The sequence below is a fragment of the Stylophora pistillata genome, chromosome 4 (genome assembly GCF_964205215.1).
Source record: "Stylophora pistillata chromosome 4, jaStyPist1.2, whole genome shotgun sequence".
Lineage (NCBI taxonomy): Eukaryota > Metazoa > Cnidaria > Anthozoa > Scleractinia > Pocilloporidae > Stylophora > Stylophora pistillata.
The window spans coordinates 13,971,093-13,983,118 of NC_142522.1; the positions used below are offsets into that span (position 1 = coordinate 13,971,093).

General features: G+C 38.0%; 2 protein-coding genes across 2 annotated transcripts; one reads left to right on the plus strand and one right to left on the minus strand.

Annotated features, from left to right (window-relative positions):
* Positions 1 to 545: 545 nt before the first annotated feature.
* On the plus strand, positions 546 to 2,641 carry LOC148732546 (caspase-3-like). Its single transcript, XM_088758913.1, has 3 exons — positions 546 to 761; positions 1,124 to 1,441; positions 1,969 to 2,641. The coding sequence occupies exons 1-3, from the start codon at positions 689 to 691 to the stop codon at positions 2,544 to 2,546; spliced, it is 969 nt and encodes a 322-aa protein (XP_088615039.1). The 5' UTR covers positions 546 to 688; the 3' UTR covers positions 2,547 to 2,641.
* A 1,017-nt stretch (positions 2,642 to 3,658) lies between these two features.
* On the minus strand, positions 3,659 to 5,934 carry LOC148732547 (caspase-3-like). The gene is made up of 3 exons (XM_088758912.1): positions 5,534 to 5,934; positions 4,854 to 5,171; positions 3,659 to 4,327 (listed from the first exon to the last, which is right to left on the minus strand). Exons 1-3 carry the CDS (start codon positions 5,604 to 5,606, stop codon positions 3,744 to 3,746), a joined length of 975 nt encoding a protein of 324 aa, XP_088615038.1. The 5' UTR covers positions 5,607 to 5,934; the 3' UTR covers positions 3,659 to 3,743.
* Positions 5,935 to 12,026: the final 6,092 nt, after the last annotated feature.

The window sequence follows — 12,026 nt, forward strand, 5'->3', positions numbered from 1 at the left end:
TCATCGTTACATGACAGTAATAATCGTGTTTCCTAATACAGAATAAATATTCTAATTTTGCATCTTTATTCATTATTATTTCATTTTATCGGACTCGGGTGGTCTTGCAATTTTATCGTTTTCTAGTAGGCGAATTACCACCCTCAAAATTTGATGAATTTTTTTTTAAACTCGTAGGTGGTTATTCTATGAAAAAAGAAATTCGAAGTATGTGAAAGGGCTAGAAAAAAGACGGTGCGACTTAATACTCATTCAAGTTGAAACCGAAATTCCCTCAAGCGAAGTGAGCCATGTGTATTTGTTAAAAATAACACAGAATCAAACACTATCGACTCGCCAAATAACAGTAAAATACGTCTGAGGTTATCATAATCCCGTTCAAGATACGAATTTTTAGACAAAAAAAATGCAATTTTGTGAGAAAAACTGAAGGATTACAAATAAAAGCTATGATGGCTATTCACTATACTATATAGTTATTTTCAGATTCTACGGCAGCAACTACGTAAATTGTTTAACAAAATAATTTTGATCAACAGTAGATAGCCCAAAAAGGAAGAATGCGTTTGGAATACCGGTTGGCAAAAACTTCCGTCTTTGGATTTACGTAAGAAGCGTCGCTTCTTAAGGATGAAACTTCACCGACGCTTGATAGTCAGTATTCGTTGGTGAATGAAACTACAGAACAATGGACAACTATCTAGTCAACTATTCGGGTATCGGTGTGAGCGAAGAGCTCCAGGAGGAAATCGCCAGTTGTGGTAAGTTTTAAGTTCCAATCAAGATTCATGATGGAACGGTCCTTGATTTTTAGTCCTAAGATCGGATGGGTTTTTGCACCTATCCGTGCAAGAAGTATATTAGATCACACTCAAACTAATCAAAATAAACATTCGAGCGACGTGTCTAGTCTCAACGAATGAATACACACAAAGTTACTTTGCTCCACGACTGGAGGAGTTCTTGACCTAAATTTCAGAAACGTACGTTGTTCTCATCTTCAATCATCACCGGCCTTCTAGTTTCAAGGCACCTTGGAGAGGCTATTTATGATTAAAGCAAAACTTCACATTCTTCGTAAATAATGAAACAGATCTTAACGTGTTTGTTTTTGTGTATACAGGCGTTTATGACGCATCTGAGTCAAGCTATGTAACAACAGTCCCTCAAATGGCACCTACGAGTCGAAAGTTTCCTCGTGTAAGGGACCAGCTGCCAGACGATCAAGCCTACGAAGGATTGCTAAATCCTTATGTGTTAGTGATAAATAACGTAAACTTTATAAAAGACCCGGTACCAAGGAATGGAGCTGAACACGATCTTAAAAACGTGGAAACGTTTTTTAGGAAAGCTGGTTTCACATCTGTGAGAAAGGATTACGATCTGCCAAAACACAAGATGGTGGATATTCTTGACGAAACTCGAAAAAGAAGTGAATTAGGTAAGTGGCCTCACACCGATTTCTTACCTGCTACCTAGCCTTCGTTTGCTTTTGTCACGCAACATGTTCTCTTCCAGGCAGGGAGAAAGTGTTGCGTGACGAAAGGAAATTAACTGTACGAGGTTAACTGTCCGATGTTTTAATTAAAGCGCATGCCCTCTATCAAAAGAAGGGGACATGATTTCGAATGCAATATGGAGTTAATAAGTGCGAGTAACTTTTTCAAAGAGAAACAAAAGTGCACGATCCCGTAAGGCGAATGCAATTTGTAGTATTTGAAAATTTTACAAGCGTTTTATTTCACCAAATTACACGATAAATCATGTTTTATCTTGTTCATAATAATCACAGAGAGTCAAAACAAATGAAATTTTAACAGCATGCAGGTGCTATTTGTAATTTTAACACCTTGCGTTCGTGTCTCATGAAGAATACACTCGCTTTCAGCCAATCAGAAGCGCATAATTTTTCATTCACATTATAACAGCTGTTAGAAATTTAATTCCTATTCAATCACCTTATTGCAGGTAAACATGACGGTCTCATATGCATCATCATGAGTCACGGCGATGAGAAAGGAATCAGGTGCAGCAACGGTGAAACTATTTCAGTTGATGAGATAACCTCCAAATTTCGTGGCAACAATGAATCGTGTCCACAGCTCGCAGGAAAACCCAAACTATTCTTCATTCAAGCATGCAGAGGCGAAGTTGATGACAAAGGGTACCCTGTAACCTGTGGGCTAGTCGACGACAATGTGTTTGCCGATAGCGCTCATTGTGAGGGAAGGTCTCTAACACTGCCTTCTGATGCAGATTTTTTGATTAGCTATTCTACTACCCCGGGTTACAAGTCTTACAGAAGGTTCACAATGTCAGCGGCGTGTGCACCACCCAGTGAAAGTCTTGGCTCCTGGTTCATCTCCACATTAATGAGAGTTCTGCGGGAGAATTCACACGCGGACGACCTAATGACAATGCTGACTAAAGTGAATCAAGAAATGATCAGAAAAGCGACAGGTAATGGTAACAAGCAGATTCCAAGTCATGTCTCCATGCTCACAAGAAAGGTCTTTTTCGCCAGTTTCTTTAATAGGAACTTTTAACTAAACCACGAACTACCAACATCTCAATTTAAAACTTTGCGATTGGCTGTAACAAATTTTGTTGTCAATTAAATAAAGGTCATTATTGGCTGTAATTGTTGTCTATTCGATGAAAACGGATTGCGAACCTGGGGGGAAATTGGTTGGAAAATTCTGTTTGTGTCACCACAAAACTTACCTGATACCCCTATAAGTCTGTATTATTCTTATGAGTCCTTTTGCTCAAACACGCCCCATGAAGCGGCATCGTCACCGTGTATTCGTGGTTGTTTGTGAAAATCCCAAATTTGTTTTGTCAATCACTGCAATTTTCACCTCTAAGACTAGGTTTACACTAGAGGAAATTGTTCCGGCTTCGTGATGAATCCGAAACGTTTTAGTACCGGATTGATTCTGCCGTTTACATGAAAGTGGACGAATCCGAAATAAAAACTTTCCGGTTTGGTCGTGTCTCCGGAGATTTTGAATCCGGAATTTAAAGTGGGAACTTTGAATCCGGAAAGTTTTGTCGTGTAACCGCTTTTTTTCTCGAATCCGGATATTATTTCCGCCTTCAATCTTTTGAGTTTGCGGTGAAACCAAAATGGATCTGGTGCTAACATTGCTGGCGGTCTCCGGTTGCCTAACTAGTTGTTGCAGGTTCAGGCGATAAATTTTATCATGTGTACCGCAGTATTTCTGAAGAAACGCAAATTATTATTGCAAGGAAGTTTAACGTCAGCCACACTTAATCGCCGACGACGTAGACGCTTGGCATCTGTCCAACTCAAATTTGCCTCAGTGGCATCTGGATCTACTCTAGCCTTTTTTGGGGGAGGCATTTTCACTTTGTGCCATTGTGCATTGTCACAATGTGCCACTTTCCTTTGTTCTGATTCGCTGTTAAAGTACTGTTTTGATTAAACAGGACTCAATCGAAAGTACTGTGTTCTAAACACCCATGAACGTATACCATGGCAGTTTTTGGCCTCGCTTACTATCAAATTCTCCGAAGTTTCGAATTCTATATGCGGATGTAACTGAAAAATTCGTAGAGGAAATAGAGAATTTAGAGTGGTGTTTTTGGAAATTAGCAGAAACAACCTAACCTGTATTCATCGAATAGACAACACTTACAGCTAGAAAATTATCTTTATTTAACTAACAAGGAAATTTACAACAGAGATATTAATGAGATGCTTGTTGTTCTTGGTTAAATTAAAAGTTCTTATTAAAGAAACTGGCGAAAAAGACCTTTCTTGTGAGCATGGAGACATGGCTTGGAATCTGCTTGCTACCATTACCTGTCGCTTTTCTGATCATTTCTTGATTCACTTTAGTCAGCATTGTCATTAGGTCGTCCGCGTGTGAATTCTCCCGCAGAACTCTCATTAATGTGGAGATGAACCAGGAGCCAAGACTTTCACTGTCGATGGGTTGTGGACACGCCGCAGGCATTGTGAACCTTCTGTAAGACTTGTAACCCAGGGTAGTAGAATAGCTAATCAAAAAATCTGCATCAGAAGGCAGTGTTAGAGACCTTCCCTCACAATGAGCGCTATCGGCAAACACATTGTCGTCGTCTAGCCCACAGGTTACAGGGTACCCTTTGTCATCAACTTCGCCTCTGCATGCTTGAAGGAAGAATAGTTTGGGTTTTCCTGCGAGCTGTGGACACGATTCATTGCTGCCACGAAATTTGGAGGTTATCTCATCAACTGAAATAGTTTCACCGTTGCTGCACCTGATTCCTTTCTCATCGCCGTGACTCATGATGATGCATATGAGACCGTCATGTTTACCTGCAATAAGGTGATTGAATAGGAATTAAATTTCTAACAGCTGTTATAATGTGAATGAAAAATTATGCGCTTCTGATTGGCTGAAAGCGAGTGTATTCTTCATGTGACACGAACGCAAGGTGTTAAAATTACAAATAGCACCTGCATGCTGTTAAAATTTCATTTGTTTTGACTCTCTGTGATTATTATGAACAAGATAAAACATGATTTATCGTGTAATTTGGTGAAATAAACGCTTGTAAAATTTTCAAATACTACAAATTGCACTCGCCTTACGGGTTCGTGCACTTTTGTTTCTCTTTGAAAAAGTTACTCGCACTTATTAACTCCATATTGCATTCGAAATCATGTCCCCTACTTTTGATAGAGGGCATGCGCTTTAATTAAAACATCGGACAGTTAACCTCGTACAGTTAATTTCCTTTCGTCACGCAACACTTTCTCTCTGCCTGGAAGAGAACATGTTGCGTGACAAAAGCAAACGAAGGCTAGGTAGCAGGTAAGAAATCGGTGTGAGGCCACTTACCTAATTCACTTCTTTTTCGAGTTTCGTCAAGAATATCCACCATCTTGTGTTTTGGCAGATCGTAATCCTTTCTCACAGATGTGAAACCAGCTTCCCTTAAAAACGTTTCCACGTTTTCAAGATCGTGTTCAGCTCCATTCCTTGGTACCGGGTCTTTTATAAAGTTTACGTTATTTATCACTAACACATAAGGATTTCGCAATCCTTCGTAGGCTTGATCGTCTGGCAGCTGGTCCCTTACACGAGTAAACTCTCGACTCGTAGGTGCCATTTGAGAGACTGTTGTTACATAGCTTGACTCAGATGCGTCATAAACGCCTGTATACACAAAAACAAACACGTTAAGATCTGTTTCATTATTTACGAAGAATGTGAAGTTTTGCTTTAATCATAAATAGCCTCTCCAAGGTGCCTTGAAACTAGAAGGCCGGTGATGATTGAAGATGAGAACAACGTACGTTTCTGAAATTTAGGTCAAGAACTCCTCCAGTCGTGGAGCAAAGTAACTTTGTGTGTATTCATTCGTTGAGACAAGACACGTCGCTCGAATGTTTATTTTGATTAGTTTGAGTGTGATCTAATATACTTCTTGCACGGATAGGTGCAAAAACCCATCCGATCTTAGGACTAAAAATCAAGGACCGTTCCATCATGAATCTTGATTGGAACTTAAAACTTACCACAACTGGCGATTTCCTCCTGGAGCTCTTCGCTCACACCGATACCCGAATAGTTGACTAGATAGTTGCCCATTGTTCTGTAGTTTCATTCACCAACGAATACTGACTATTGAGCGTCGGTGAAGTTTCATCCTTAAGAAGCGACGCTTCTTACGTAAATCCAAAGACGGAAGTTTTTGCCAACCAAACGTATTCTTCCTTTTTGGGCTATCTACTGATGATCAAAATTATTTTGTTGAGCAATTTACGTCGTTGCTGCCGTAGAATCTGAAAATAACTACAGTTTGTAACCATCATTGCTTGTTTTTCAGTTTTTTCTCCGATAATTGTACATTGTTTCTTATAGTTTGTATTTTTCCCAGCGTGATAACCTCGGGTGTATTTGATCGGCACGGTTATCAGGCGAGTCCATATTGTTTGATTCTCCCACACATGATTTCGTGTTATTCTTAGCAGATACACATATATAGTTCACATTACTAGACAGAATTTCGGTTTCAACTTGAACGAGCATCACGTCGCTATGACTTTTAACCGTTTCATTTATTTTGAATCTGTTTATTAATATCTTTAGACTAACCAATAATGCATTCAAATTATTCGTATTAACTTTGGTGGGCGGTGGGTCGCAATTACGAGGAAACGATCAAATAAAGACGGACCGCTGGAGTAAAAAATATATACCGTATCTACCCGTGTATAATACGCACTTTTTTTCTTCAAAAATAACCATCAAAAATCGCGGTGCGTAAAATACACGTAATGTATTCCATTGTTTTTCACGCACGTTCCAATTTGCATACGTTAAAAACACAACAAGAAAAGGAACACATTTAAAGCTTTGATTAAACTTATTTCCAATGAAAAGTTATAGGTGCAAAGAAAGTTTTTACTCAAAAATCAAGAGGAAAGACAAAAATCGCTAAATATTTTCGCAAGTGTGCAAATTTTGCCGCGTTTCAAGAGATCTCGTGTTAAATGGACTTTTCAGTGAGAAGCAAGAAGAAAGTGAGAAGAAATATTTCAGGACAAGAGCTTTATTTGAAGCAGTTCTTGATTTGCTGTAATAAGCGAAAAACACGCGAATTTCTTACGTGTACAAAGTGCACGTGGAATTCACCGTGGTTATATTGTTGTTTACTTGACTTTACGGCCAGAAAATTGCATCGCGTTCTTTTAAAAATTCTAAAAATACGACGATCAGTATGACACAAAATCTTCAATACTCTTCGGACATATTGTTACTTACTTGTAATATTTACCGGGCCATGGGATCGTCAAATTAGCTAGGCCTCGCTTGAAGTCCTAAAGTTTGATTTCAATAATGTCATAAATAACTAAGTAGCAAAAGATATTGATGTTAACGATATAGTAAATTTCTTATTCTTGTTGTCTTAATAAATAATTGTACGAATATTTAACTTGTCTTTTGCCGTGAAAAACTTTTTTTTTTTCTGATAAATTAGGTTAAAAATAAGGGTGCGTATTAGACAAAAATACAGTATCAGAATGTTGTCTATTCTGTATTAAACAATTTACGTCGCTGCTGCCGTGGAATCTGAAAATAACCATATACTACAGTTTAAAACCATCATTACTTGTTTTTCAGTTTTTTCTCTGAAAATTGTACGTTGTTTCTTATAGCTTCGGCCCCAACGTGATAACCTCAGACGTATTTGATCGTTATTTGGCGAGTCCATATTGTTTGACTCCCACACATAATTTCGCGTTATTTTTAGCAAATACACATAGTTCACATTGCTAGACAGAATTTCGATTTCAAGGAGTATCAAGCAGCTCTGACTTTTAATCGTTTCATTTATTTCGAATTTGCTTATTAATATCTTAAGAATAACCAATAATGCATTGAAATCATGCGTATTAACTTTTGTGGGCGGTAGGTCGCCCACGAGGAAACGATCAGGTAAAGGCGGGCCACTGGATTAAAAAACAAATTTATATAATGAGATACACATGTGAGGAAGTAGCCGATACCGCATGATATAATGGGATACAAAAATATAATATTAGAATACTGTCTATTCTGTATAAAGAAACACGAACGTCATTGTAAATATATAAGCAATATATACATATATCTATAAGGAAGTCTGCGTTTTGATTTTTCCGTGTAACAGTGCTTGTTACGCCGCAAAATATAATGATCGCCGCAAAATGTAATACTGACGCAAAATATAATGATCGCCGCAAAATATAATGATCGCCGCAAAATATAATGATCGCTGCAAAATATAATGATCGCCGCAAAATGTAATACTGACGCAAAATGTAATAACCATCGCCGCAAAATGTAATACTAACGCAAAAAGTAATAACATCGACGCAAAATGTAATAAATCAAATAACACAAAATGTAATAACTTTTCAACGCAAAATGTAATAACTTCAGTAACGCATTATGTCATAACACAAAATGTAATAGCTCTTGAATGACTCGCAAAGAAAAACGCTAGTCTCACCGTACGTCTCGCCGGCAAAGTCTCGCATTTACCATTCGCCACCCCTAGTAGTTTTTGATTGTTTTACGGATTATAGTGCAGTCTTTGAACTGTCGTAATTCGACTTTGTAGAAATTTTACAGAATGGTTTGGTGGGGGTCTTAGTTTTCGTAATTACGAAAACTAAGAGGGGTCTAAGGCCCGGTTCAAACGTCGAACTTTACATGTGCCGAACCTAATAATTAGATTCGGCACATGTAATTTTAAAGTTCGACGTTTGAATCAATTAGGATCGACGCTCTTATATTAGGGTCGACTCTGCCGTTCTATTCGACTGAGCTTGTCGAACAGAACGGCAAAAGATCGACTTCGATTCATACGTCGATCTTCACATGTGCCGAGCTTAATGCACACATTATGAATATATTAAATCAGTAATTTTTTCCCACAATCCCACTAGTTTTTAGGTAGTTGCCATGCGCATAAGATTACATTGGAAAAAAATGGCGGGGAAAGAGGAACAATCTTGTTCTTCGTGCCTAAAGAATACAAAATATACTTGTTTGAGGTGCAAAGAATACTTGTGTATGCCCTGTTCTGTCTTCGAGATCGATGAATCGATGAAACTGTAAGGGGCTGGAAAATAGGCAGTTTAGTAGCATATAAAGAAAGCGCTAGCCTCAGTTCTGGGGAAATTGGATCTTCTGTCACTATTTCTCTTGCAAGAAATGGGCCAATGCCATTTAATATGCATGTATCTGAGCGTTGACCGAGAAATCCGAAATGTTTTCTTGAATCTTGCCTCCGAATAATTGTTTCAAGCATTCTCCCAACATCCAGTGTTTCTGCTCAACCGACGACAGGAGCGAGACACAGGAGTGATGTTGTTTTGTTGCGATGAAATAAACAACAAAACAAGAAAACAAGCATTCAAAACTCTCCTCCTCTGAGAAACTAGGTGGTTTACCGCCATTTGCATGTTAAGGCGCCTTCCTCTTCCTTCGCGGACGGGCATTAACGATGAGAAATTCTTCCGAGTTGTTTCTCGCGCGATTTTCCGAAAACTCCGCCATGTTGAATCCTCTTGGGTTCATATCAGTAACCGCTGACCGTAAATGGTTTTATATTGTTGGTCGGCATTTAGGTTCGACTGCATTAGGTTTGACCTCTGAATCAACTGTCGAACTTAATTATTTGGGTCGACCCAAATAGGTATTGGGTTCGGCACATGTAAAGTTCGACGTTTGAACCGGGCCTTAGTTTTCGAAATTACGAAACTAAGACCCCTAAATTTACGGTTAAATTTGACCTAAAACACGGTGGAAAGGATCGGACAGGAGATAATTTGACTGATTGAACCTATTTTGGTTACAATTTGACTTTATACTTCGACGAATTCGGTTTTAGGGTATCTTAGTTTTCGCAATCTCCAAAACTAAGACGGGTCTTAGGTCTTAGGTCTGAGACGGTTTTCGAGGGTCCTCGTTTTCGTAACACCCTCTGACAACCTCATCGAAAAGCAGTACGTTCTGCCCACGAAATCTTTCGTGGTATCGCTTTTTAAGTTTTTCAAGTTCATTAATTTTATTATAGACTGTCAATTCTGGAGGTAGATCACTATTTTGCAAAGGGCTGTTAGACAATCCGAATTCATGTCCAGGAAACTTGATACAAAATGATTTTTCGAGCTTCCGTGTGCAAAAAACTTTTATGTGAATTTAACACGCCCAAACATTCAAGTGTTTCGAAACAATCTGTCATATTTTATCGTCTAACCAATTCACGTTTGGAGCATGAACATGTCAAGCTCGTAGTATCAGGCGAAGAAGAAAGGAGACTTCGAGTAAACACAAACTAGCACGAGGTTTATTCAAGATGGCCGACCTTTTCCCAGCATGCAATGTAAAGCCTACTCCTACAAGGCTTTGACAATTTCGCCGTGTGTTTCGGCACTTTAGTAAAAACAGAGATTTTTAAACACATTGACTGCTTTCCGTCTGTAACTTAGAAAATTTCGGTCAATCCACTTTTTGCGTGCTTCAAGGGTAGAAACGCACAGGGAGGCTGTAAAAACTGGACTTATCACCGCGTTCGAACTTTAATTAGTTTGATTAAAAACGCAACGGTTTCTCATGACCGGAATGTTCTTGGGATATAACAAAAAAGCATTAAAAACTTTGAATCACATTTTGTGTTTTTCGACGATCCTTGAATGAAGTTATTACATTTTGCGTTGTTACATAATGCGTTAGAAAAGTTATTACATTTCGCGTTGAAACTGGTTGATACAGTTTACGTTAAGTGATTTATTACATTTTGCGGCGCTGTTATCACATTTTTCGCTAGTATTACATTTTGCAGCGATTGTTATTACATTTTGCGTCAGTATTACATTTTGCGGCGATTATTACAATTTGCGGCGTAACAGCACTCGATATATAAAAGTAGAGCGTAGAAAAATGCAAACACTACGCTTTCATCCCTACAAGCCTGTTTCGTCATTGCTCACTCATCGGGGGATATTATTGATAAGAATATTCGTAACCATCGTTTATATACTTTATAAATTTGCATAAGAGGCTTGGCGGTAAATTTGTACACATATGTACATTTATATTTATAATGCTCACTACTTGTTTGAGCACTCTGGCATGGCCAAGATGGTACCACAAATGTGGAATCATTTGGGGTGGCTATATGGCTTTACCTCCATCATAGCATACGTATAGTACTGATGAGGCCCAGATGCCCGAAACACTATATATACTGCCTGTAGTTAGTTATATAACATTTAACAATTACTCACCGAACCTGAGGCGAATAATTATTTTAATATAATTTCAGATTTGAGCAACAGAGAAATTTCTAAAATCATAACATTTTATTTTAACATTTAATATAAACCGCGTGGAGCGGTTTATATAGCGTCATATAAGGAACCGCTCGACCAATCAGATTGCTGGAAACTCTTTGCTCAGCTCTGAAATTGTACTAAATTTATCTATCTATTTATTTCATGATTCACACCATTTCTTTTGTTATTCAACAACCTTTCTTTAATTTACAACCCTGGTGAATATTAACAAACTGAAATTGTGAATATTAACAATACTGAAATTTTATTGTAATATTTCTTCCGAAAAACTATTTTGAGTAGAAAAAGCTTCTCGTCGCTATACATGCCGTCCATAATGACAGCGCAAAAACAGAGAAATGAGTCGTTGAAAAACATTTGTACACGTTTACCGAAAAACTAGGAAACAAGAACAAAAACAAAATATCAAACAATAGAACACGTAAACAAAAAACAAAGAAAATGCAATGCTAAGTCCCTTGTGGACTCGCCAAAATATCAAAGTACAAAAAAGTCTAACGCTTGTCACGGAGGAACTCGCAACAACTTTTCACAGTCCTGCGTGAAATGCACATATCAGGTTGCTTTCATCGTATCTGCTTTGATCCGACGAAGGTGTAACCGTACTAATTAGTCGGTGTTTGGCCCCTTGAGGAAAGGATCGTTCTATAGAGATCCCTCATGAATAATATCATTAAATAAGTCAGATAAATACCTCGAATGTCGGTATTAATCCATCTACATCCCTCGGCCCTTCGGCCCTCGGGATGTATATGGATTAATACCTCCGTTTTCAGTATTTATCTCTTACTTATTTCATTAATTTTAGATCGGTATTTATCTCTTACATGAAGATAGTAAATAGTTCAAAAGACACAAGTTGGCTTTTTTTCTTGTTAAGGGAGAAGAAGAAACATCAGAAAGGCCGACAATGTTTCAATGAAGAAAATCAGTCGTGCTTAGCTGAATAAAATGCTTTAACAACATTTAATTCGCTTTTGAGAAATGTTGAGGAATCAGACGTCTCAGTGTTTTCCTGATGTGTGACTGCTATGATAAATAGCAGTCACACAACAGGATTCTTCTAAACAAGGTTTATATTCATATGTTTAAGGTATTTATAATAAAAGCGAATAGGTGTCGAGTAACTGACAATCTCTCAATTTTGACTGTAGACGGC